This window comes from Gadus morhua, chromosome 14, assembly GCF_902167405.1.
Source record: "Gadus morhua chromosome 14, gadMor3.0, whole genome shotgun sequence".
NCBI classification, from domain to species: domain Eukaryota; kingdom Metazoa; phylum Chordata; class Actinopteri; order Gadiformes; family Gadidae; genus Gadus; species Gadus morhua.
In genome coordinates, this window is record NC_044061.1 from 12,931,436 (window position 1) to 12,958,542 (window position 27,107).

At 42.0% G+C, this 27,107-nt stretch overlaps 1 protein-coding gene across 1 annotated transcript; it reads left to right on the plus strand.

Moving 5' to 3' along the window:
- The first annotated feature begins 10,965 nt into the window (after positions 1-10,965).
- On the plus strand, positions 10,966-25,175 carry slc39a13 (solute carrier family 39 member 13). Its single transcript, XM_030377475.1, has 10 exons — positions 10,966-11,332; positions 13,044-13,415; positions 14,156-14,263; positions 14,440-14,585; positions 16,887-17,012; positions 18,463-18,552; positions 20,117-20,167; positions 22,309-22,441; positions 22,862-22,961; positions 24,114-25,175. The coding sequence occupies exons 2-10, from the start codon at positions 13,088-13,090 to the stop codon at positions 24,187-24,189; spliced, it is 1,158 nt and encodes a 385-aa protein (XP_030233335.1). The 5' UTR covers positions 10,966-11,332; positions 13,044-13,087; the 3' UTR covers positions 24,190-25,175.
- The last annotated feature ends 1,932 nt before the right edge of the window (positions 25,176-27,107 follow it).

Consider the following 27,107-nt stretch of genomic DNA (forward strand, 5'->3'; position numbering starts at 1 on the left):
TAACGAACAGAGCCGTACTGTACCGCAACATACGAGCCATACGACTGAGCGGGTTGGTTGGTTCAGCCTAGACTCGAGGGGATAACCCCTACCTACGGGTTCATAGCGCAGTCAGGGCTGCTTATTGGTTCATGGCACAGCCAGGGCTCCAGCCTATTCGTGAATAGACGTTGGCGCGATTCAGATCCCTTAGCTTGTAACGCCCACTCAGAGGAAGACTTTCCTCCTCTCTCTCATTGAACCCCATGTTATTCACCGGCCGCACACACTGCTGTGAAAATGAATGGGATAAAATGGAGGCTGAGGAAGGAACGTCCTCTAGCAGTAATTGTCAATAGGCGATAGGGGGTGCTAATGTCCCTTTACCCAGGGAAACTAACATTACATTATACAAAGGCATTAAAGTAGTAATATTTAAGGGCATCAATACATTACAGTAGTCTGGGCCATCTACACTTTTTATTTTATCTATAACAATTTTAAGGAGGATCTTCCTCCCTCTCCTCACTGGAGAAGCCTCCACTGGTGTCCACCTAGATGTATGGATCGATCAGTCTATCAGCCTACCCAGTGGACTGTAGCAAACCTTGCTCATCTATGCTTCATATTTCAGGGTGGACAAGCCCACTTGGGATGTCACCATGAAAATCATTCCTTCCCTGTGCCAAACGGCTTGAACCAGCTAAGCACATTCACACCTGGTGGCATGACATGAGCCCTTTAAGTATAATTTATAGCAACGGCTTGTGTTTCCGATGCATTTCAATAGAGCATTTGATGATGCTGTGTGAGCTTTTCCAGTAGGGCTAGAGCCCCTCAAAAGGTTGGCAATTTTAGCAGAACATAATGCCCTGATTCATATAAAAGAGACCAGACATCTCTATGTTATTCACAAGTCATTCTAGGCTCCCATTAATGTTTTTGTTTTTTTTCATCTTCGTATGACTCCCCTCTCAGGGAGGGATTACATCACTTCTGCTTGGGCTAGATTAGAACCACCAAATTCATAATCTTATAATCCTTTAGGTCCTCTTTCATATAAAAAACAAACAAACATATCTTAAACACATTCCCAAGTGTACTACATCACCCACCCATTCCCTCACTTCCGGTTGGGCTAGAGCTTCCAAACATATCCTTTTTGTAGAGTTGAATGCACTCATTCATATAAAAGTGGACAATATGATTACAACCAGCCCCACCCTATAATTTGCGACAATAATGGGGGCCTTGCTGTCACAATACACACTGAGCATGAATAATAACCTCTCACAAATGTGGGGGTCATTGCCTCGGCAGCACTCTGTGAGGCGCCGTTATTTCTCATCACAGTATTCCGCTCCTTTCAGGAACTTCAAATCAATATGTTCGGGGGTTGTTCAGATTATTGTGTTCATATAACATGTTCATCTATGAAATGCAGGATATATGCATGAATGTTGCAGAAAATGAAATAATGGCCATAGGTAGTAAACAAGTGCATAATGATACATTCAATAACTGGGGGGCAGCGGGATTCCAAAATAAATGAGGCTCATTGCTCCCCATGTTTGAAAAACGAGTTGTGTAATAAATGATGTGATTAAGGTTATTTATAAAAGATCTTATCCTCTTGAGTGAAGAATTTCTTGTCTGAATTAACATTGAACAGGTAATTCTTAAGGAGGCTTCCATGTCCTGCCAGACTATGAAGAACTATAATGGCCGAGAGGGAAATAAAGCAATAGGTGGTACTAGCTAAGGCTAAACGCATTTTCACTCAGAGCCAGTGTGACCGAAACGTAGAAGGAGCTCAGCCAGACGCGCTTGTCACTGCAAATTTGAAAGCCTGCACTGCACTGCTGTTCGTAATGCCAGATCATACCTATGCCATGCCATGGGAGAAGGAATCATAATCGCCCAAAAAACGAAAAAGGGAATTAAAAAGGCAACGTGACCTGCAAATTCCAAAAACGCGTCATAGCGTCTTGGCACATAACTAGGCTACCGTAATTGCAACCAGGTTCCAACGCACATTTGAAAAAGCAAGGCGCTGGAGAGCACTTCATAAAATTTAACCACAAGATGGGAGAAATTCCTACACAGTGTCTCTTTAAAAATAATGTAGCCTTCCTCCAATGATAGTCCCTCAGAACCCCCAAATTTAGCATTAAAACTGATACAAGCATTAAACATAATTTACCATCACTGAATTAAGATAATGACAATAAAATACATATTTCTAACTAGAACTGTTGTCAAAATGCATTTTAATGAAAGATATTAAAAATATATAATACCAAGTTACGAAGTCTGAAGTAGTAAGTGTCAGAGAATGGGCGGATGGCTGCGCCATCCTCCCATTGACTTCCATTGTAAAGAATATTATTTTAAAAGTAGAATATCTTAAAAAGTATAAAATATTTTAAATTTGAGGAAGGAGATGGGTCCCAAAGAAAGAAAGAATGAAACTTAGGAAGAACAGTAGTTGCTAACCCTAACCTTATAACAATGCTCTGGCGAGTCATGAAATAATTTCCACAAACAAGTTATCACGAACAAGCTAAACTTAATATACAATCACATTTCTCGCTAAACATTAATCAAAACCCATTTTAATGCCGAATCCATATCAAAATTGCATTTTCCACTGAGAATATGTCTGGCATTTTGTTTGTTTTGCAAACAAAAACCTATAGCAAAGAATGTGCCAAAAAACCTAGGCATGTCACATTTATGGAGCCCTTATTGTAAAACTACCGCGTTTTCCACTGTGGACCAACGTAGTTATACTACATTTTAGTTGGGACTGGGTTGCAGGGATGGGGTCAGTTTCAGTTTTTTATGATGAGGTTTTGGAGCAGGTTTAAAAGTCATTCTGTGAACTCAAATCTGAGAAACGCTCCCATTCAAAATGCATCGTTTTTCTTTTTTCAGACAATCATTCTCTGGGACATGAAATATATACATTTTCATGAGCACCAAATCGCGTGATACTGGGGGGTTGACTTGTCTGTGTGCCAATCTCACCCAGCTATCACACCCTGCCAACAGTTCAACCTAGAGAGGTTAGTTTGTAATTGGCTGTTTCTTAGTAATGGTACCCAATAAGAAATGGGGAGGGGGTTCCACGTTTTTGTAATGCCTAACCTAGAAAACGGGTAATCATTTGAAGGTATCTGAATCCCCGCCCTTGTCATGTTTTTGCATTCCTTTAACGTCTACGGGGTAAAGGAACTAACAGTTAGATCCATACAAAGGGCAGGTAGCACACAGCAATGTTGTATGTGTGAACTCAAGCAGAGAACGTTAAGTCATGGCTCTGTGGTTTGCAGCAGAGCTCTTAGAAACTGCACTTTAATAATCCTCGTCATGATAGTTTGGTGAAAGACTTCACTAGGCTATATGAGGACTAGGGTCGAATGGGCAGAATCAGAAGAGAGAAATTCGATTCTTAGTAGGTCTCGCTTCTTTGTGATGTTTATTTTTTACTTGCCTGGTGTAAAAGGACATTTAGAGACAATATTTCGCTCCTGCCCCAAAATTTACCCAAGCACCAGGTGCTATTTTGTTGTCCCCAGGACAACGCAAAATGCCTTATTTTGAGCCCTGGTCGGATAAGGCCACATGTATCGCAGGAATTTACACAGCTGTGGTGCGTTTAAAGGGTAAGTTCAGGAGTTCATTCGGGAGTTAGAAAAAGTTGAGTGATTCCCCTGTTGTAACCAGTAATATTACCACTAGCACGGTGATGTACATTCCAATGTGCCAGAGCATTAAGCTCCACAACTCAACTTTACACAAATTCCAGATAATGCCAACATGAGTCTATATCTGGAAGAGACTTTGTCTAAAAAGTTAAATCCAAAAACGAGAATAAAGCCAATATTACCAGTTCTTACAACAGAACAATTTCGTTCTGAATAGCCGTTTCTCCTTCTGCCGGCCGGTGCCAGATGCAGGTTGCGCCGACAACAACCACAACACAACTGAATTGAACACTATTTGTTCAAGGGCAAATTTACAGAGAATTAACTTATCTAGCTGTTGATGCATCTGTGGGCCAATGTGCAATGTGGAGGGCTACATGAAGTAGTTCATATTTGGCAATGTCATTGATTATTTAGCATTTTGATTTGGAAATAATAATAATAATAATAAATTAAATTTATATAGCGCTTAATATGGTACTCTAAGACGCTTAATAAGAAATAAGCGTTAACCACATTGTTTCCCAGGTTCGATTTTGACCTGCAGTACTATTGCACATGTAATCCTCTCCTGCTTTCAACCCAAGTTCCTGTTCTGTATCCGCAAAATACATGAATATATTAAAAATAGAAGTAAAAAATCCCAGGGTGACCAAGGCGCCTTTCAGAAATAGTTTTGAAATGTACTGACAGTACTGCAAAAAGTCTGCTAGTTATGCAGTATTTCTCAAGTAGATGGAAATGAGGAAGATCTAAATGCCGAATTCCGGGTATTTATATACCAAGCATTGCTGCTCACAGAATCCATTGCTGCTCACATACAAATTAAATGATGAGAGATAGAGAACACAATGAGAGTACACTGTGTGTGTGTGTGTGCGTTATTTTAGAGTAAATTTGGCTGACACGTTATGGAATTCCATTTAACTCTGTATTACATAAATAAAAATATATAATTATGTCTATGAAATAAATAAATATAAATGTGTCTATATATTGAAATAAATGAATATGTTTTTATTTTTGAAAGGATGTTTTCCAAAGGGTTTACTTTTATTTATTTCAGGGGACTTTTATTTCATATTGCCACTTTTCCACATGCCACATGTCAATCTGGAATATTTAAATGAGGCGTGATTTCTTGTAGGCTACGCCATCTAGGCTTGTCCCGTTTGCGTGTACTGAAAATCTCAGCTATGCACCAATCAATGTGGGCACCGCCCACATTTCCCATGGGCCATGGCACCATGTATGTAATGCGGCACACTCTGCCATTTCTTTCAGCCTTTGGCCATTTTATGGCCTCTCTGCTCGACTTGCCCGGCTGCTCAAGCGCCAGGTGACGGGCGTTCGCCGTGCTTCCACTAGCTCGGTGTGGAAAATGATGCGGCAGCCCTGTCGGACTCATCAGCCCTGCCGCCTAATGCGCATTACCTCGATAGGGGCTCCTCTTGAGGCATCTCTTCTTCTCCCCGTCAGTGGTTCTCACGGAGGCTATCAACATCTTCAACGCCTTGGCAGAGCCCGATGACGAAGAAGACAACCTCATGGACGAAGGAGACGGCCTCGACGGCTCCGCATCTGGGGTCTCCCGCTACTTGGCGTCGCTCACTTTGGCGGTTGTGCCACCGGAGAAGCTACGCCGTTTCACGGACCTCTTACAGTTTCTCCCCGCCAGTATGGCAGACCGGCAGGAAGTGGGGTCGTGCACAATCCCAGCGAACCAGGACGCCGCCTCCAACCCTGACGCCACCACAGCAGCAGCATGAGCAGCAGCGAGGGGCCAGAAGTTCCAGAAGCTGCCGCAAAACTATTCTTTCCCCAATAATAAAGATAATAAAGTCCATCTTTTAAGAGTTCTACCCTTTAGGCAAACCCATGCCTGTTGTGCTTTCCTCTTATACGCCTGTGGGGGGACATACGGCGTCTGGCCTGCAGAGGTGAGCATGGGCATGTTGGGAGCACACCGGATCGGCTGGGTGGATTGGGTCTGATTGCGGTAACCGGAAACAGCAATCAGACCAATCAGGGAGTGTGTATTTACGGGCCTGCTTTATCTTGTAGTGGGTAGGGATCGGGAGCAGAGACAAGGACTGGAGCACATGAACTACGTTGTGAGAAAGTCTCTGGAAATCTCTGGACTCTCGTAACTCATCCAAATAAAAGACTTGCTAAAAGACAGAACAAGGTACTCACGGAGCTAGCCCAGACCCTGGCGGCCGATCGGGCTATTCTCCGTGAGTTCCTCGCCTTCGGAGGGCGTGGAGACGAACCCAGAGGGGCAGGAGCCGTGCCCCGCATCCACATCCCGAAGATGGGGGAGGCAGACGACTCTGAGGCCTTCCTGGAGACCTTCCAGGGAGTGGCAGAGGTCTCTAGGTGGCCTAGTCAGGAGTGGGCTCACCATCTCCTGCCACTCCAGACGGGGGAGGCCCAGCTCACAGCCCACAGTCTGCCGGCCGGGGCTCAACTACACCGTCGGCAGGGCCATCCGGGACCGGCTTGGCCTCCATCCAGTGGAACATCGGCGACGTTTCCGGACGTTGACCTTCGCTGAGGGGGACCGACCCTTCTCCTATGCCCAGCAGCTTTGGGACCAAGCGAGGAGGTGGCTGGTCCCGGACCGGAACAGGGCAGAGGGGGTTGTCGAGCAAATAACCCTGGAGAGGTTCATCGAGGGGCTTCCGACCAGAACCCCTGCCTGGGTCCGGTACCACCGCCCGGGCCCGCACATCGGCGCAGCTGCCCTGTGGCGGGACAGGCCGACCCCGGTGCCGAGGGCAAAATGGGGGGCCACCATGTCAGAGCGGGCACGTGAATCACCTCCCCCCCCTTGCAGACGGGCGCTCAGACGGCAGGGGAGGGGTGTTGGTGGTGCGGACGGCCTGGCCACTTCCGGCGGGAGTGCCCTATGATGGAGGTGGGCCAGGTCGTCCACGTCGCCGGTGCCCCGTCTCCTCCCCACGCTCCAGGCGAGGCGTACAGTATCCCGGTGAGGATACAGCGGGGTACGTACCAGGCGCTTTTGGATTCGGGCTGCATGCAGACCATGATCCATCAGCGCCTGGTGTGGTCAGCGCCAAGGCATTGGTGGAGGCATCTAGCGCTTCGGTGATATATAGAGCCCGACCAATATAGGATTTTTAAGGCCGATACGATACAAATATTTTGTGATTTAAAAATCCGATATGCCGATATATCGACGATATATCGGCATATATATATAAACAGATTTCCCTAACATTGGTTATTTGTAGTTATCCTTTAAATCCTTTTCACTCTCAGCTAACACGTAACAACAGCAAAACTGGACATGGTAGTCATGAATTAAGTCATGCTTATCGACTTTAGAGAATTGATTGGGATGTTCTTTTAATTGTTATTCAAGCAATGTATGTCTCGTGACAGTTGCCAACTTACCATGAACACACTTGAACACATGAACAACACCGATGATCTCCGTCAGTCATTCACTCTGCCTAACTGGCTGAATCAGCGGGTTTGGGACGTTAGAGCGCCCTCTGGTGGACAAACATTGTTATTTTTTTAATATTAATTTATCGGCCATTATAAATGCCGATACCGAATAGTTTGAAAAATGCCTAATATCGGCCGATAATATCGGCCTGCCGATATATCGGTCGGGCTCTAATACACAGGGATGTTCAGGAGTATCCCTTGGTCCCTATCGAAGTTCGTTCTGGGGGGAAAAAGCATGGAGTCAAGGCGGCGGTTAGTTCGAGCCTCACGCATCCCCTGATTCTAGGGTTAGATTGGGCTGGGTTTCCGCAGGCTGTTAGGGGGACTACGGGGTTGCGTACACAACAGATAGGGACATGTGAGTCGTATGCTGTGTTCTGCGCTGATGGGGGGGCGTCCGACGCTGTTCAGGGACCGGGGGAGGCGCCGAGTCCTCAACCCGAGGTCACAGCGCCAAGGTTCCCACCAGTGGAGGATTTCCCCCTCGAGCAGCGTCGAGACGCTACCCTACGCTCAGCCTTCAACCAAGTGATAGCTATTGATGGTACTCGGGTACAGTCAGACGCAGTGCTGACTTACCACCACTTTGTGGTGGTCAGGGATAGGCTTTATCGGGTGGGTCGTGACACCCAGAGTGAGGAGGTTGTAACCCAATTGCTGGTAACCAGGAGCCGCCGGGAAATGATTTTCCAGGTGGCGCATTATAATCCTATGGTGGGCCATTTGGGATACGATAAAACATTTAACCGGATAATGGCTCGGTTCTATCGGCCGGGGATTCGGGCGGTGGTGCGCAGGTGGGCCGCCTCCTGTTCCGAGTGTCAGTTGTTGAATCCCCCGGCCGTCCCGAGGGCTCCCTTGCGGCCCCTTCCCCTGGTGGAAGCTCCCTTCGACCGCATTGGCATGGACATTATCGGGCCATTAGAATGTTCCGCACATGGGTATCGATTTGTGTTAGTCCTGATCGACTATGCAACCCGATACCCGGAAGCAATTCCTTTGCGCAACATCTCCTCGAGGAGTTTTGGCGCAGGCGTTGTTTTATGTCATATCGTGGGTGGGAATCCCAAAAGAGATTCTCACTGACCAGGACACCAATTTCATGTCACGTGAGCCCAGGAGAGTCAGAGACGCCTGGACGACAGAGGGACTAGATTACGCAATGTCACACCGGGGGACAAGGTCCTTGCACTGCTGCCCAACTCTAGCACCGAATTACTGACGAAGTGGCAAGGGCCCTTTGTGGTTACACGGCGAGTCGGGGACGTGGATTACGTGGTAGCGCGGTCGGACAGGGGCGAAAACAAACAGATATACCACATCAACCTCCTTAAGAGGTGGAACGATGCGGTCCCTGTCGCGTTCGTGATGACGCTACCAGAGAGAGAAGAGTTCGGACAGGAAGTCCCTACTCCAGGTGAGTCAGGCGGCGGACATGCTAGCCTGCAACTCCAGTTCGCCAACGTGTTTTCGTCCATGCCTGGTCGCACCCCGTTAATCACTCATAACATCAAGACGATGTGTCCCCTGCCTGTGTCGGGCGGTGGGGGTGTGTGGGGGGACATACAGCGTCTGGCCTGCAGGGGGGAGTATGGGCATGTTGGGAGCACACCGGATCGGCTGGGTGGATTTGGTCTGATTGCGGACACCGGCTAGTAATCAGACCATCCAGGTAGTGTGTATTTACGTGCCTGCTTCATCTTGTAGTAGGTAGGGATCGGGAACAGAGACAAGGACTAGAGCACATGAACTACGTTGTGAGAAAGTCTCTGGAAACGCTCCCTGTGACCACGGGGGCGGATTTATCATTTCTGGACAGTCGTAAATCATGCAAATAAAAGACTTGCGTGTGCTTCCAAGTAACCCCGGTGTCCATTCTCTCATTGAACTTGTTACAAAGCCTCTTCCCCCTCGGATGGCGTCCAGACGGCGTGGTAGTATAGTCTAGGGTTGGCCGGCTTCAAAGCGGCGTCCCTTTGAGCTTCATGAGCGGCCGCCAAACTCGTTACATGACTTCAACATTATCCCCTCTACCCCCCCGTACTACAGTGTGTTGACTGTGGGGAGAAGGTGGGTCTACGCGCTGTGGTTACAGCTAGCGGACACAACGGCGACTTGCACGTTTGTTCAGCAGGCAGTGCGGCGAGGTTTGAGCGAGCGATCCGCAATTATCCGCCTCACAGAGGCCCCTATCTTTTCATGAGATGCCCCCCTTGGTGCACACACAGTGTTGAGGCAGTAGGGGCCGAGGAATACAGCGTATTCCAAGACAGCATTCCTCAGCTGTCTGCTCGCCCTCCCTCCGAGTGTTATGCGTGTTGGCAAGAGCGATATGCGCTTTACCAATGTGGTTGAACAACACATTGAGGTGGGGGCGGGCCATCCCATATAGTTCAAGCACCGCCCTCAGCCTAAAACTTTTTGGGCATTATCCTATATCACTCTGGCCAACCAGATGCCTGGAAGAATGGACATTATAGTTTAGGCACCAGTATCAGCAAAACTATACTGCTATATTATTGTACTGAAATAAGGTTCCATGAATACTATGGTTTTGTTATGTATTTTTGTTTGGCAAGAGCTAGCTCTTTTTTAATTACAGGGTAAAGGATCTTTAGGTGATATTATAAACCAAGTTTAGAGATATTATAATAGGCCTACTCAGTTTGGTCCTCTGTTGTTGTAATGCTTCAGTACTGTTACTTTAAAGCAAGGGTTCTCAAAGTTTTAACAACTGAGGGCCAATTAAGGAACCCAAAATTTGACTGAGGGCTGTCAAAGGTAAAGAAATCAGGCGGGAAACGCCGTCATCATCCCAGTGGTGAAAAAAAACATTGCACCGTGGACCTCTGGGAGTGAGGTCAAGTGAGGTCTAAATCACGAAACTGAGGTTCATCCTTTCAAAGTAATTCCCAGTCGTATTAAAACTAACAAATATAACAGGATTTAATTGAAAGCTAGAGTCGACTTTTCTCTCTATATTTTTTTCTTTTTGTTTAAAATAATATTGATATAAAAAAAACAAAAACATTTTCTTTTCACTACTTACATCTGTATGTCATTGCGGGCCGCCAAGAATGTTTCTGCGTGCCGCACTTTGAAAGCCAATGCTTTAAGCAACTGATTGGAGTAATAATGCAAATGTCTGGGGCAATTTGCATTATTATACTAACTATAGGCCTACTACACTATTCCCGTGTAGTGTAGTATATGGGGCTATCCCATATACTACACGTGAACACTCCAAAAATATAAAAGATAACATTTTTTGACGGGATTTATTTGTTTTTAATAGTGGTTTATTGGTTTTTATACGAGACAGATATTTTGCGATGAAAATATCCCGAGTCTGAGAACTCAATCATGGGATATTGCCCAATATTCCGAGAAAGCAAACCAATCAAATTGCGCCATCTTAGGAGGCTCACGTGTAGCACATACTAATAACCGTTGCATTCAATACAGAGAGGGAGATGGCTGTATACATTGTTAGACTTGTTGTTCCATATTATGTAGAATTTGTCGCAACTCACAGGACCTGAGGAAGGTTTGTGTCTGTGAACTCAAATGCTCCCTTTCCATACGTCTAGCCGAACATAGCTGGTCCTACGCATCCCCTGCTGATTTTCGTTCATAAATAGGCTATATATCTATTTAGCTGCAAGGCAAGCACTATGTCCTTAGGTGAGTCTTCTGGTTAATAAATACATTCTTTGATTTTGAAACATTAACCTTATGTTGTTGTTATTTAACCTTTCTGAGGCTATTGCATAGTAACTTAGTAACTCTTTATAAAATCTTCCCTTCGTAAAGTTGAACAGCCCCCTCCACTTCATCATTGCCCGTATCATATGTTGTGTCCACGGCGAATTCATAATCTCGAGGGGATCCCAGTATTTTGCTCCTCAACTTGGTTAAGGGCGGGCCATCCAAGGAGACAGTCTTCAGACTCCCAGCACTACATCCTACCCCGAGCTTCCCCCCACACACTGAACCGGTGATACGTGGCTCTCTGGAAAAGTGTAGCTCACCACCAGCCTAGTTCGGGGAGCAGTGGGACCACTCGCAGGCTTAAAGAGAAACGCCACGGCGGAAGCCTGCATTCAACCGAGCTGGCCTGGATGGCAGGGACACACTGGTGCCAGGACTGCAAAACATATAAGGTATTAACAAATGCACATTATTATGACTTTTTTTAAGTGCAATGTTGAGTAGGGTTTTGCTGTTGTTATTGTGGCTGCCTTAAGGTAGAATCCATTGCAACTCCGCGACACTGATTTACAGTGATGGTGACTTGTTACGCTAGCCGAGTTAGCGTTAGTTTGAGAGTGTGTTGTCGCGATAGCTTATGTTAGCTAGCCTGGATATTTACTTTTGGCCAACGTTAGTTAGTGACTACGTTAGCCAGCGTGCAATACGTGCGTAGTACAAGACATTCCATTTATTTTCACAATCAAACTTCAGGTCGCACCGTTTGGACAGATCACCCTTTTTAAGAATCATATCTTTGGCATATTATGTAGGATTATGTTGCATCCTTTCGAATGTACTGCTATAAAGACCTCACTGTTCAATGATTACTATTCGTTTGCATAATATCTAGCTCTTTGTAGAACCGACAGTGATATGATTGTGTATTGTAAAATATTGTCATCTCCAAAGTAACTTGACGTTACCTTGGCATCCCTACACACTTCTCATAGGTGTACAATTCGTAGCAAAGCGCTCTGGAAATTAAGAGTAAAATTTGTATATGTTGTTGTTTGCTAAGCCAATACATGCAAACATTTTAATGGGGAACAAGGTCATTTGGGTGAGGAACAAGCAGATTATATTGAACGCAAAGCAAATGCAAACCTCCCCCTACAACTATATCCCCAACACCTATGTATTTCATGCAACCTCTTTTAACGGGGTCATCTCTATGTTCCCCAGGTCCTATGTTCCCCGGGTGCGAAGGTTTAGGGTCAGATTTAGGGTAAGGGTGAGGGTTAACCCTAAACCTAACCCTAACCATAACCAATAGGAGGAGAGCCATTCTAACCAATCACATGTGAAAAAGGTGGTACTTGCCCCTACCATCCTACAAAAAAAGATTTGCTCTCCGGATCCTGTGTTCCCTGGTCACATACAAAGCGAGGAACATGGGACCCGCAGAACATAGGTGCGCTCCCCTTTTAACTATGATGTTGTGCTCAATAATTGACAGAGCTGTAGTAAGAATGTGGTTCTAATTAAATAGAGAATAAACAACGAGGCATAATATATTCCCTGTTGATTTTAAAGCCTATGCAGTTAAGTGACAGTTCAACTCTACCTTATTCAAACAAACTTCCATTTTTTATGTTTGTTTGAATTAGATGATGTAAGATCCTCAATGACGCCACCATGATCTGATAGGCTGTTGATCTATTCCCTTCTTCCTTTAGACAAAAGTTGGCCTGTATCTGTTGTTCCCTGGATACTCTATCACTCATTGTTTGAAAACCTTTCTTTGTAAGCATACAATATGCTCATGCAAACTAATACTGAACAGCTGGACTGCAATTTTTAAGGGATAATGTGTGACCTTATTTATCTTTATTCACCCTAAGAGTTCACATTTCAGTAATTTACTATTGTTTCGCCCCTCAACTCATGCACTTTCATATGGTTTAAGCTTTTTTGATTGGGGAAGTAAAACTTACATTAAACTATCCTTAACAAGTCATTATGTTACTGTCCCTGAGTTGCCACTCAACTAAGTTTTAATTATTATTCTTTATTGAATGCATTCGGTCTTAGCATACTTTAAATTTGAAAAATGTTTTTCTGGACAGACATATCGGAAATTGGATTAACAATTAGACCTTTTCTTTGACTATTTTCTTTCAGTGTTTCACGTGCTGTCTAAGAGCTCTCTTTGGACCTTGGAACGGATGAAAGTCGCAGGCAGAGGAAAGCCCAGCTGGGCTCTAGCCACTGTGTTTGTTGGCGTTACCCTGATGGTGCTGACCTCCAGGTGCGCATCAAGCAACCAGAAGATGTCCCAGACAGCTATCGGCCACTCCACAGATAGGGCTGCGGGACAAGGGAACAGCTTGCTTGAAGAGCTTCTGGGCTTCCAGGGGCTAGCTGACCTTTTTGCCAGTGAGCAGGCTGAAGTGTGGTTGTACTCCCTGGTGGGCTCTATCGTTGTGGGCCTCAGCGGGATCTTCCCACTACTCGTCATACCGATCGAAGCCGGAGCTGCCCTGAAAACCGAAGGTGGGAAATTAGATTTCAATAACTGTTGGGCCGAAGGAAGTAATCGATCTGCAATGTTATTGTTAGTTTAGCTGTCATATTGTTTTCAATATCATTTCGTGACACCTTTGTGATCTAGTGGCATTTTGGGCAACTCTCTGCTGTTGTACTCAATTTTAGGAATGCAATAATGTCATGTCCAAAGTTCTATAAGGTATTTGGGTCCTTTTTATTTTATTATTTTTTGATGTATTTAAAATAAAGAAAAAATTATGAATGTAATGATTCTTCAAAATGAAAAAGATCTAATGGACAATGCTCATGCCTGTATGTGTCTTGACAAGTAAAAACAGTAGCAGGTCTTGTTAGCCTGAGCTGGCTGGTCTTTTAAACAGCCCCACCCAGAGGAACACAGCATTCCAGTGTGTATTTCAGGCCATGGTTTTTCTAGGGAACTCTTGAACCTGAGGTTAGTTCGTCATAAAGAGAGACTTAACCGTGTCAACCCCATCCAGCTGTTAGAGTAATATATTGATTTGCAGCAATCTGAAGCTAATCATCCTAATGGCCATCTGTACTCATTATGCATTCATTAGTTGAATTAAAAGAAACCAGGCCAATGTTGTTACTGCAAAGATGCTCATGGGAAGAAAGATCGGTTTTAAACAAGCAATGGAAAGAAATTATTCTGACACACATGTTGTTATAAAGTCAGGGTCACATGACACGTTTTCTTTCGCCACATTATTTTTCTTCTGCAGCTGGAGGGCAAAAGCTGAAGCAGCTTCTGAGCTTTGCTATTGGTGGCCTCCTAGGTGATGTGTTTCTCCACCTCCTTCCTGAGGCTTGGACCCTCTGTAACCAATCAGGTTTGTTATGTCTTCCCAATATCGGCCCATGACAGTTAATCCATTAATTGATTTAGCTATAATGGCTCCTATGTCAATCTCACACATTTGAATACAATGCAACATCCCTTAGACGTTTCAATCACTCCTTCTGACGGCCACACTTGGCAATATGATCTTACGCTCATTTTGTTTAGATGGTAGTCGCCACCACCACTACATGGTCCAGGGACTCTGGGTCATCGTTGGCCTACTGTCCTTCCTAATTCTCGAGAAGATGTTCCCCGACCAGAACAGCAACGCTGAGCCTGCTCCTACTGCTGACCTTGATGCCACCTCTTCTGTAAGTTAAATATCCAGAATCACTTTCTCTCCATCGCTATTCTGAAAGTCTGTAATATAATAATATTACCGGAAAGGCTTATTTTAAACCCCATTTTAAAGGTCTAATGGTTAATTTAGTTTTCAATTGTACTAGTATTTTGAGATGATTATGTTTAAAAAGGAATTCCTCTGCATACCACTAAATAGCGCATTCCGTACCACCAATGATAGGCGCACCACAGTTTGAGAAGCACTGGACTAGATCAAATATCAACCATATTTATGATTGTATCACGGATTTATAAGGGCTATTAGCTTATGGGTACAGTACAACTTGCTGGATTGGGGGACCGGAACACCACGCGTTGCATTTAAATCTATGGTCATCCTGCTGGTGCTCCACATATGCGCCTCATTGATCATGGTAAGGGGCGTCCCCCAACCTTGTGTTGAAGCTGCAGCCTTGCTTTTATGGGCATCTGTGTTTTCAGAATTTCACGGTTTTAGTGTGTTGCATGAACTTGATTTCTGGTCGCAGTCTGGACCTGTAAGTACATGCCTTAACATTGCTTCATGGCACTTTAACAAGATATGGTCAGTGCAGAGGTAGCATTCTTGTTGCTCGAATGAGTGGCAATCCTATTTATGTCAAGGGATTAACCTTGGAGTGCATTCTGCTTTCTATATTTTTCTTTTTATAATTAGGTGTGTTTTATTGTAGGCTGTTGATATTTAAGTAATTCATTTTTAAATATTTTACAATAGATGGTTATTATAGATTTATTTTGAGTTATTTTATACAATCCCCAAACAGCTTTTTACAGGCTAAGGATGTTCACTAGGTGATCAAAGCATCATAACTGTTACTCAAGGACTTCACTTAAACATCTGTTACCGATGTATAATTTGTTATAATTACTTAATTTTGCCGAATTTGCCTAAGAGCATTACATTCCTGTGTAATGTAATCGATAATTTAGTACTTTGCTTTTTGATAAGACATTTTTTAAAGTACTTCACAAAGGCGATACACTGTTATTTGTCTGTTGATTCCAAAAAATAGAAGTGCTATATTTTGCCATTGTTTACATGTATCTGAGGAAGACTTATCATCTTATAATGGAACACACCTATGTGGTTTATTCCGCGAATAACCTATATGTATAAAGGAAGCATTTTGTCGATAGTTGTATTTGACCGTTGTTAAGGTTGGATTTGAAGCACCTTGGTTTTGGAACTTTTAAAAGTCAGACCTTTTATTAGTTCTGTCCTTTTATTGAAGAATAGTGCACTCCCTTGAAACGTTATTGACAAAACAGGATAAATTATTTTACAATGCTGTGATGTAGGGCTGTAAAGATTAGTAAATTGACAGAAAATGTTTCAAATCTAATTTTGATAATATATAAATCATTAATTCATATTAGTGACTGAAATACAACTAACCAACAATTCCTACGTAAAGCGCAGTTAAATTCAAATAATTGGTCAATGGATCTTTATAAAAAGGAATACTTGCTCTTGGATGCTTGTCAGATAAAGCAAGCACATCTAAGACATTTTGGTTACCTGTGAAGGCATTTCTTTTTATTAATGATCGCTAGATTAATAGACTATGAAAATAGTATTGGTCGTATTTATTTGAAGAAGAAATTATTTGGAACACGTAATTTGCCTTTTCTTTTTTTGTGCTTGAAATAAAAAATACTGGACTCGCATATAATCAGGAGGCACTTTCAACAAAGATAAGTAAAGGAACCGCAGGAGTATTCTCTCGTTATGCATTGACCTTTTCAACATACCCTTAGTAGTCAGTAAGTTTCCACTTGTGTCTAGCACATGATGAAACTTTGGAAAGACTTTGTTCCCATGGACTCTGTTCCCTTAGCCTCTAGCGTGTACATATCCTTATAAAGGGTTTCCTATCAAACCTCTACAGAAAGCATAGACCTTTAGAGTCTGTAAGCTGTTTTATCCACTACAGTATTTACCAATCAGTAGTGGATTATTTAGAGATTTTACAAATACATGTGTACAAATGTGTAGCTCAATACAATCGATGCAGTGGAGAGCCGGACAGTTCTTTCCCATTCAGTTTGTTTTCTTTCTCATTGGCAAACATTTCTTTAATAATGTAGATGGCAAAAACTTCTACTGTCTTTTAAGAAGGGCATACTTAATGCTGTATAAAATGCATGCTTTTAGTGCTGAGTAACCTGTACATTGTGTACTGTAAAGTATGGTGTACAGTTTGTTTAATGTGTGATATCAAATTTTCCTTCCCACATGACTCATTATATTCTGTTTATTTTCTGCCTAGGCATTGTCTGGTTCTGTCATCGGTGGGAATACAGAGGGTTTGGTGAAGAACGGGAAGCTCTCAGATTTGATGGGCTCCTCCAAGCCACAGCAGCTCTGCACTCAGAGTGGATCACACACCATCAAGGTATGCAGGCAGACGGGACATGGTTCTCTTCAAAATAAAAGCACCAGCGGTTAATGCGGGAATGATGAGGCAAGTGATGTTGTTGATCACAAGACCATGCTGTGGCATTTTGAAGATTTCTACAATCCCTGGATTAGTAAAATAATAATGATGCTGCTTTGGAATATTTTTTTATTTGTATGTAAGAAGTTTTAGCTAAAGTGGCAATCTCGCACAGATTGCCACTTTAGCTTGCTTCAGACAGATTTGTTCTGTTTCGTTTTCTTTCTTCTCTCATGTCTACCAAGTGTCGCCAGCGACATCTAGTTCGTAACATTCATAATACTGCAAGTTCAAGGGCTCATTCTGCGATAGTAAGTGACTAACCAGACTTTTATTTTCCTGAAAATCTTTACGATTGCCAATTTCAATTTAAATTATAGCGGTAACGTTCACTAATGGTGTTTACTTTGGTAATACGGCACTTCAATAAACGTCCAAACCTAATAATGGAATCTAATATCGTCCAGCTTTGTAGGGCTTGCTTAGATGCTACATTTGGGAAACGAGTTCCTAATAAACTTCTGAATAAACCATTCCTAATAAACGTCAGCTATAATTTGTTTTAAAAAAATGACTAATTATGACGGGTCACAACTCCACATATCTTGTTTGGATTTCTGCTGCCTATTTCCTCCAACAGCAGAGCATAAGGCTGTAAAGGCTTCAGGCTGTAACTCTTCTTGTTATTGGTCCCAATTCTGTAATGGGCCAGGACCCATTAGGTTGTCAAAAGGGCTACCATGCATCATAATGGGTGGCTAACAAGAAGCTCACTCTGTGATGGAGAGCAGGGTGGAGGAGACAATGAATGAAGTTTAGTCCTTTTTTCTCTTTTTCAGATGTCTCCAGCTCTAATCTTGAGTCAGCTCATCTCCCTAATGATTCAATCAGTATATATTCCTACTTGGAAGAAAGAAAAGACAAAATATGGCACCACCCTGTTATTTACTTCAATTTTGTGTAACAAATGGACTCAACCACGGTTTATTTAAAGCGCTTCACCGAAATTACAGTCTTGTAAAGCTTCTCTAACCAACAGTGGTAATGCCTCCTAAACGCTTTCAGTACCTCAAGAGGGCTAGATGAAGCTCTCCATAAACCAAACAACTAAATGTACAAAATCAACCTTGATATTAATGACATCAGAGCAGTAGGCCACAGCCTAGAAATAAAGGTGAAGTCAAAATGTGAATTAGTGCTTCTCAATGTTCACAGTGGTAACTATTTGCATTCAATGTGGTAGGACTGCAAATAGGCTATTTGAAGGGATGTAAATCCCTTATGGTGCATCAATTTTCCAGTTTATCTGAGCTAGTTCCATTTGGCATTATCATTTCAGAGTGAGTGTTGATTGAGTAAATAATGTAAGACAATTGCACATGTAACCAGAATTTTGTTGTGGTTACAGACCAGTGGTTACCTGAATCTTCTGGCTAACTGCATTGACAACTTTACCCATGGGTTAGCAGTTGCAGGCAGTTTCCTGGTCAGCAAAAAGGTAAGATATCTTTGGCGAAGCCTAACATAAGTGTTTATTTACATAATGTTCTGCTCTGTTCAGGAATGTGTTTGGTATTTTATGTTAAATCCTCCCTAGCAAAAGGGCTGTCATATTCCTCTTATGACTCTAATAATAATGGTAGTAAACAGCATTTAATACCTGAGATGTATTGGGATTTTAAAATGTTTTTATCCTGTATTTTACGTCCATGGATCACAATTATGATAATAATTGACCAGAATAAAGAGATTATCTGTTAAAGTTGGAACAGATTCTGCCTCTCTTGTAACTAACATGTTTGGCAGAGTATTCAAACCTGGCAGGAGATTTGTTTCATCAGCAGTCTCGCAAACCCACTTATGCGGTCACCTGTATTTCTCTCAGATGTCATTGTAACATGTTTAAAGATTTATTTTAGACTATCAGTGTATGTGATTTGCCGCTTTTTAGATTAAAAACTGTTGCAAAGGGAGCTTTCTGCATTGCGGCATAATAAAGTGTGGCATACCAATGCGTTGGCGTCATGGCAGCAGTTGGAAGGAAGGAGTCCAGCTGGACAGGCATAAGGCTAACAGTGTGAACTACAACTCTGTGTGCCAGAAAGGAAGTTGACTAGATGTCTCCAAAAGGCTTGGCCCCCTGCTTGCCATTTTTCTGTTTATTCCTAGGCTTTGGAAGCAGTCTTCCCTCTGACTGATGCTGTGCATTTACCCAATGCCATATCACTATTTGATACACGCACCATATTTCCACAGGCCAATGTGTTTGTTGGCTACACGAGTAAAGTGGGTAGTGACGCCTATTTCTTTATGGAATGTCATTTGAGACAGGATTAAATAAATAGATAAATGAGCCAGGAAAAGGGGACTTTTATTTCAATATGCCACTTTTATTTATTTCATGTGACTTATTTTATAATGCCACATTTATTTCATCATGCCCCATTTCCATCTGGTATATTCAGAAGAGTTTGGCGTTGTATTCTTGAAACAAATCATCACGGGTCAATTGACCAGAAAGCCCTGGTCTATCAGTCTCAAACTATTTAAGACTTCGTCTTCCACGTCCAAATCTTGAAGAGCACTAATCCACTCAAGTATTTCTTAAGTCTACAATACGGTGCTGAATGGTATTCGCTGATGAACCATATTGATAAATTTGTTCTGCAAAGAATAGTACGGTATCTCGGAGCCCATTGAAGTCTTCCATATTGTCTGCACAGTTGCTTGTTCCACGATATTGGCATAGGCCCTGTGTAAGTTATGTCCTTCCTACCGTCATACATTTCCTGGCCTCTTGTATGTTCAGTGCTGCTTTATATTCTTATTACTGTTGTTTTGGTCAGGGATAACCAGGCATTAAATGCATATTTGTTTATGGTGAAACAAAAGTCCCCTGAAATATATAAGAGTAGTCCTTTTGAATAAGCCTATTTTTGAATAAGTCTCTCTCTCTCTCTTTCTCTTTCTCTCTTATTGCCATATTTATGTATTAATTTATTTAATATGGACTCAATTGGCATTTTATATTTCTTTACCATATTATTTGATTGTTGTTGCAGGTTGGCTTCCTGACCACCTTTGCCATCCTGCTCCATGAGATCCCACATGAGGTGAGACTGCATAGTGTGCTGGCTAAGCCCTGATACTTGATCATACACTTTATTCATAGTTATTTTAAACCAAATTACTTGCCATCTTGAAATTGTAGCAAGAATTGTATGCAAATCATTGAGTCTTATGTTGTAGTCCCTTTGGCTTTCATCAGCCAGTAATTTCTTAATATAGTCATAGTGGTTATTCAAATTGTTCTTCTTAAGTTTTATTCCTTCTCTTCCTTCTTTATTATTCTCTACAAACTCTGGGTCCTATCTTCTTACAAAAATGTTCAGAGACTCCACTCCGATTTTAAAATGTTTAGATTAGTTTTGGACAGTGGCGGCTGGTGGTTTTTAAAGTGAGGGAGGAAGGACTGCGCGCTTGGTTGCCATTGGCCTGCTTGCACTGTTGGTGTATGGTGGCATAAGAATGTGAGACTCAAGTTGTTTCAGGGTGTTTTGGTGAACTACAAAATAGCAGGGAGGGAGTTATGTGAACAAAATGTATACAAAGCCACCAGTGGCATCACTGTAATTTGAGAAGGATGCAAAAGCATATTAGTCAAATCAGGCCTACTATTGATTTGTAAAAGTAAATAAAAAAATCTGGGCCTATTATTGGGCCTATTTTTGCCCTCACTGACTGAAGTTATTTAGCTATGTTTATTTTCAGTTACAATTGCTTGTAATGCCACCAGTAAGTCATGCGTACCTAGCAAACCATGTAGCACTCACAACACTGACGTTGCCATTACTTCTGATGACCTTGATTTTGGGAAGTGGTCTACCTCTTTCTGAATGAATGGAATGGTTTTTGTAATAAGACGTTAACAATGTCCTCCGTTTCCAATGTTTCCATTGTGCATTTAGGATCTCGCTATCGCAGATTTCACTTGCTCTGCGTCTCTCACAGACTGAGCACCGCGGCAATGCAGACCGGGTTTGTTATCGACAGCGTTGCCAGATTGGGCAGATTTCCCGCCCAATGATAATTTTTCCAGCCTAACATGGTTAAAAGTAGCCCAATTGGGTGGGAAATCGGACCAATCTGGCAACACTGCTCAACATCCAGGGATCCTGCTTATTGGTTCATAGCGCAGACGGATAGATTTTTGCGCGAATCAGACCCCTTAAGGTCCCACCCACTCAGAGGAGGATTTTCCTCCTCTCTCCCGTTGAAACCCATGTTATCCACCGGCCGCCAGTACTTTCGGGAAAATGAGTGGGAGTCAACGGCGGCGGAGGGAGGACGTTCCTCCCTGAAGTAATTGTCAATGGGCGATAGGGGGTGCTAATGTCCCTTTACCCAGGGAAACGAACATTATATATTCAAAGGCAATAAAGTAGTCATATTTAAGGGCATTAATTCATTACAATAGTCGGGGCAATCTAAATTTTTTATTCTCAACAATGTTAGGGAGGATCTTCCTCCCTCTCCTCAATGGAGAAGCCTCCACTGGGATTGGATTTCAGATTTTTTAAATATTTTATACTTTTTAAAATATTCTAGTTTTAAAATAACATTTTTTTACAATGGAAGTCAATGGCTCTGACAGAAGAAGCAGTCAGTTTTCGACTTCAGCTTCGAGGTGCCCGCTGCACTGTAATACATTTGACCTTTCAGATTCTTCAAATCAATTCATTTTACATTTCTGCATTTTTAGCAATGCTTTGCGCCTTTCATTCAGCTGTCACTTTATTTGTTTCCAACCATTTACATTTTCTTTAATGGTGTTCATTTTGACATTGTTTACTCCATTAGACTTTTGAACATTTGTTCAAATTCATTCACTTGATTTAAGCCATTTAACATTTCTTTACGTCTTAAACTATGTGTCTTTATTAAAACATATTATCAACCTCACTTTGGACTACAGCACTCACTCATTTTCTAGTTAGGTATAGTGTTATACATGGAGCACAGCAAGACCAGCTGCAGTGGTCTATTGCACTGCATTATTTAATAGTTTCAAATCCTTTCCAGTAAGACATCTAAAATAATCTTTAACATACTATTTCAATTAAAATATTAAAAGTGAATGAAACGGTGTAGACGTTATTTTAAGAAAACTGCAGATTTTGCAGTCACTTTAAAGCTGTCTGTTTTGGCGGAGGCTTCCTTGCTCCCTGTAATGTGTGTTTGTGTGTGTGTGCAGGTCGGGGACTTTGCCATCCTGCTGCGGGCCGGGTTTGACCGCTGGAGCGCTGCTCGCATGCAGCTGACTACAGCTCTGGTGGGCGTGCTCGGCGCTAGCACCGCGCTGTGCTGCCAGTCACCACAAAGCACAGGTGAGAGACGGGACCACGGCCATTGATCTTCATGGAAGTCTGCCTTTTTATTTGATGCCCCCATGTGTGGAATACCGTCCAAAACCTTGGACGGTATTTGTTTTCGGAGGTTTTAATTTCAGTGGAGGATAGGTATCATTATGGGTTTCCCATTTGTGGATTGCAATCATTTGTAGCTCAAGTGTGATTTTTTTTTTTATTATTATTATTATTATTTTTTTTTTATAGATTTCGGTATGCCTTTTGTTTGTTAACTTGTATTTGCACTATACCCAGTGTACACTTGAAAATAAGGACACTTCTCCATTTGTGATTATTATTATATTTTTCTGAGTAAATAAACCTTTTGATTGATTGGATGTAGATCCATAAGACCCCATCCTAACCACTTACTCTATTGAACCCCTGTGTGTTTCTTAGACAATGCGACTGCATGGATATTGCCATTCACATCTGGCGGCTTCCTCTACATAGCCTTGGTGAACGTTGTGCCTGACCTGCTCGAAGAGTCTAACGTTAGGTATGAGTGATGTTTTTTACTTGTACGATAATTAAGGGAGTACTGCAAGCAGAGCTCAACTATTGTTATTCTTAGGCTTTATTCTTTCTTTCTTTATTATTTATTATTCTATAAAAGATTTGGGACCCTACTCCTTCCACAATTTTCACCTAGAGACTCCATTCCACTTTTTTAATGTTTTTTTATTTTTTATTTTTGACGGAAAAGCCATTGACCCATTCTCTGACACTTCAACTACTTCAGACTTCGCAACTTGGTCAATTCCTAACCGTTAACCTTCGTTCAAACATTTAACAAATCACCAGACCCCACAGATTTTAGATATAATTTATAGTTTTTTCAGAATCAATTTCATACACCCTTTGTATAATTTCAGTTGGTTGAGCCTACAGCGTGAGAATGTTTAAATGTTTTACTCCATTTAGACTTTTGTACAGTGTTCAAATCTTTTCACCTGATTTAAGCCATTCCACATTTCTTTACTGCTTAAACTATGTGGCTTTATTAAAACAACAATTTTCAACCTCATTTTGCATTAGTAACTGTTTCAAATTATCCCTAGAAGGGTAATTCATTTACACCCTACTCAGTCCGTACACATGACATTTAAAAGTCGCTTGGCAAGGGAGTGATGCGTCAGAGGCAACAGATCAACATACTAGTGTCAGTAAAAGGAAACCACAGTATTTAAATAAAGCCAGTTTGAAATAATTTCGAACGACTCATGTCTGCATTTGATAGCCTGATGATTTTTGGCACGGTACTTATTCAGGGATTAATTTTATTTTTATTTGTACCCCATTTTTTTATTAAACTATGTTCCTGTTTTGAAATGAAGCACTTTGTTACTTCGGTTGGAAGGTGGAATGTGAAAAAAGTTATGTGTGTATGTGTGTGTATATATATATATATGTGTGTGTGTGTGTGTGTGTGTGTGTGTGTGTGTATATATATATATATATATATATATATATATATATATATATATATATATATATATATATATATATATATATATATATATATGTGGATAGATAGATGGATGGCGCGATAGATGATCATGACCCATTTAACTGGGTGTACTGCTGATTATGCAATTTGTTACCCCGGTACCCAAACTGTTACCTGAGTATGTTTTAATCTATTTTTCAGACATTCCCTGATGCAGGTGGGGCTTATTTGCCTCGGGGTAGCGGTGATGGCTCTGTTGTCCTTCATCGTGGACTGACCCAGGGGAAGAATAAGCTCCTCCACCAATAATGTCTCCAAAAACCTTTTAAACCCAGCCCTATCTCCTCCTCATGGAAACGCCCTTTACAGCACGTTTTACACTCACATGAACACCACCACTGCCAAATTTTTCGAAAAAAAACTTAACAAGCACTTTAAAGAAGGACCCAAACCATGACTCCATCTGCTGACAACCAATGGATGTGAACACTTGGTAACGTGCCAAACCTGGAGCAGCTTTGGGATCGAGGGTGCTTGTACTGGGGGTTATGACAAATTGTCTCACATTGTTGACTAAACTAAATCATGTTTTGCACAAACCGTTAATGTATGCACACAGGTAGGGACGAAGTAACCCGTCAACACAAAGATTAGTATTAAACCTGTAAATCTATAATGTTAGGGGTTATTGTGAGGGCCTTTCTTTACAGAATTGACTTTAAACGATATACCATATTTTTGTATGTTTCTTTCTCCTGAGCATATTTATTTAAAAGCAAGAATCGATGAGCAAGATTAAATGATGGATTCTGGCCAGATAACCGGGTCATACGAACAATGTTATTTGTTGGGAGGCTCTGTTACTTTTGTGCCTAATCGGCACCAAAACAAAATGCTTTGTTTGTTTTATTATACCTTTACACTACACTAGGGATGAAACCCATATTGTTACCCGTTTGCTGAACATAAGATAATATTTAATGAGATTGAAATGTGTATGATGGCAAATACAATTCATCATGGTATGGAATGTACTTCACGTTTTACCAAAAAATCTATGTTATTTCTAATTGACCTTCATAAATATCGATATATTTTCTAAACGCATTCATAGATGGGTATGGGATTCTACTTATCTGAATATTTTTCTAAAGATTAAAAATGTGTTCTTATTTTGGAAACAAAGGTAGCAAACAAGTGACCATTAATGAATAAGCATTGTAAAATCATAACATTAAAAACTATGATGTTCTGTGGCAAAGATTTAGGAAGGGTTCATTTGCAATCACCCGACCGGTTAACAACATCTGTTTTCTTATTTCAATTCGTACATGCATTGCCTCTTCCAGGTTTTTTGTTTTTAAATTATACAACGGAATACAAAGGAAGAGAATACAAAATGTTGACGTAGTGTCCTTGACGTCATCCATTGGTTTACGGGCGGTGTCACACCAAAATTGTACCGGGGGCTAAAATTGTACCGCCTAAGTAATCCGTGTTCGAAACATTACGTCATCGTTTGACGCGATTATCCGTTGCCAGGCAGGTTTCAAAAAACATTCGCGCTCATGTTGCCAAAGACAAAATAATAACATATTACAGATAACACTTGTTTTTACTTTATATTTGTATTGAATTGAATTGAGTTAGTAAACTGAGCGTTTAAACACTCAGTTTACTAGCTAAATGCGATTAAACAATTAAATACAATACAAATATAAAGTTAGCAACGCTAATAAATGTCTTTTGTAAAATAAGTTATCTGTTTAATGTCATTTCGTCTTTTGACGCTCTATGAATGAGCGCGAATGTTCATGAACCTTCCTACTTCATCGTTTGACGTGATGTCCGTTGCCAGGCAACGTTCGACGCGATCGTCTGTTGCCAGGCAGGTTTGGAATTTTCGAATGCAGATTACGTAAACTGTACTATTTTCGCCCCCGGTACAATCTTGGTGTGACAGCGGCCGTTATGAATCGGTAGATTTTGTAACAACGGGCGGTGTAATTGCTAGCTATTTTTGCAATGAGCAGCAGAAACCATCAAGTTCTCGCACATTGAAGTGGTAATGTAATAGCCTAGAGGCCACACCGTCATCACTTTTCCTCACAATATGCCCCTAATGAGTTGACCCGGAAATACTTGGAGGAAGGTTGTTCGAATTCCAAAAATGCTTGATTCAACCCTTAACCCACCTTTAAGCATAGGTTTCTCTCGACCAACCTTTACGAAAGGAAAGGAGATGTAACCAAAAATCCTTTACGGCGGCAATATTTAAAGCAACAGGCCGCCGCCGAAGTGTACAGAGTCATGAGTGACGGGGTAAAGCAGGCGAAAAGAAGAGAAGAAAATAAAATCCCAACTTCACATTTACGAAAGAAGACAGTTAATTTCAACATCAAAATAAGTTTTGCCTCTCTTTTTCACATGTGAATTGGGATTGAAGTGGCCTAAAATATTCCCGTTGGCGAAGTCTGACGTAAGTGTTTCTCACTATTGGTGACAACCTGAACGCATTGGATCAACAGAGTGCTATTTGTAGTCCATCTTTGGAAAATTGTAGGTTCCCCCCAAAGACAGCAATGCTCGCCGTCGCGCAATGACGGCGGTTAGGAAAAGTGGAGTCAAATTAATTTTAAACAGCTGTCTTTTCCTATTTTCGAAAGAAAGCGCCATTTCATCTTGCCTTGACCGGATGACGTTTTCCACAAAGGTTAAAGGTCCCATGACATGAAAATCTCACTTTGTGAGGTTTTCTAACATAAATATGAGTTCCCCTAGCCTGCCTATGGTCCCCCAGTGGCTAAAACTTGCGTTTGGTGTAAAACGAGCACTAGCTGTTCTGCTCGCCTTTGAAAAAACGGAGGCTCAAGCGCGCTGATTTGGAATGTCTGTGCTCATGACGTCATGAGGAATCTCGGCTCCTCCCCTTACTCTGCCTGGCCCGCCCAGAGACGTTGGCCCGCCAATGAGACTCGACCGTGCGAGCGCCACATGTGTGTGTGTGTGAATACACACACTGTAACGCAAGTGTTTCTTGTCGGTTCTTTGACGTGTCTTGTATGTCCACAACGAGACTGTCGTGGGGGTTATCTGAGCCATGTTTGAGAAGGAATTGGGGGAAAGGAACTTTGGTTTGACTCGCTGAAGTACATGAACTGCGACATGCCGCCGGTTGCCGCGAGGCACCATCGC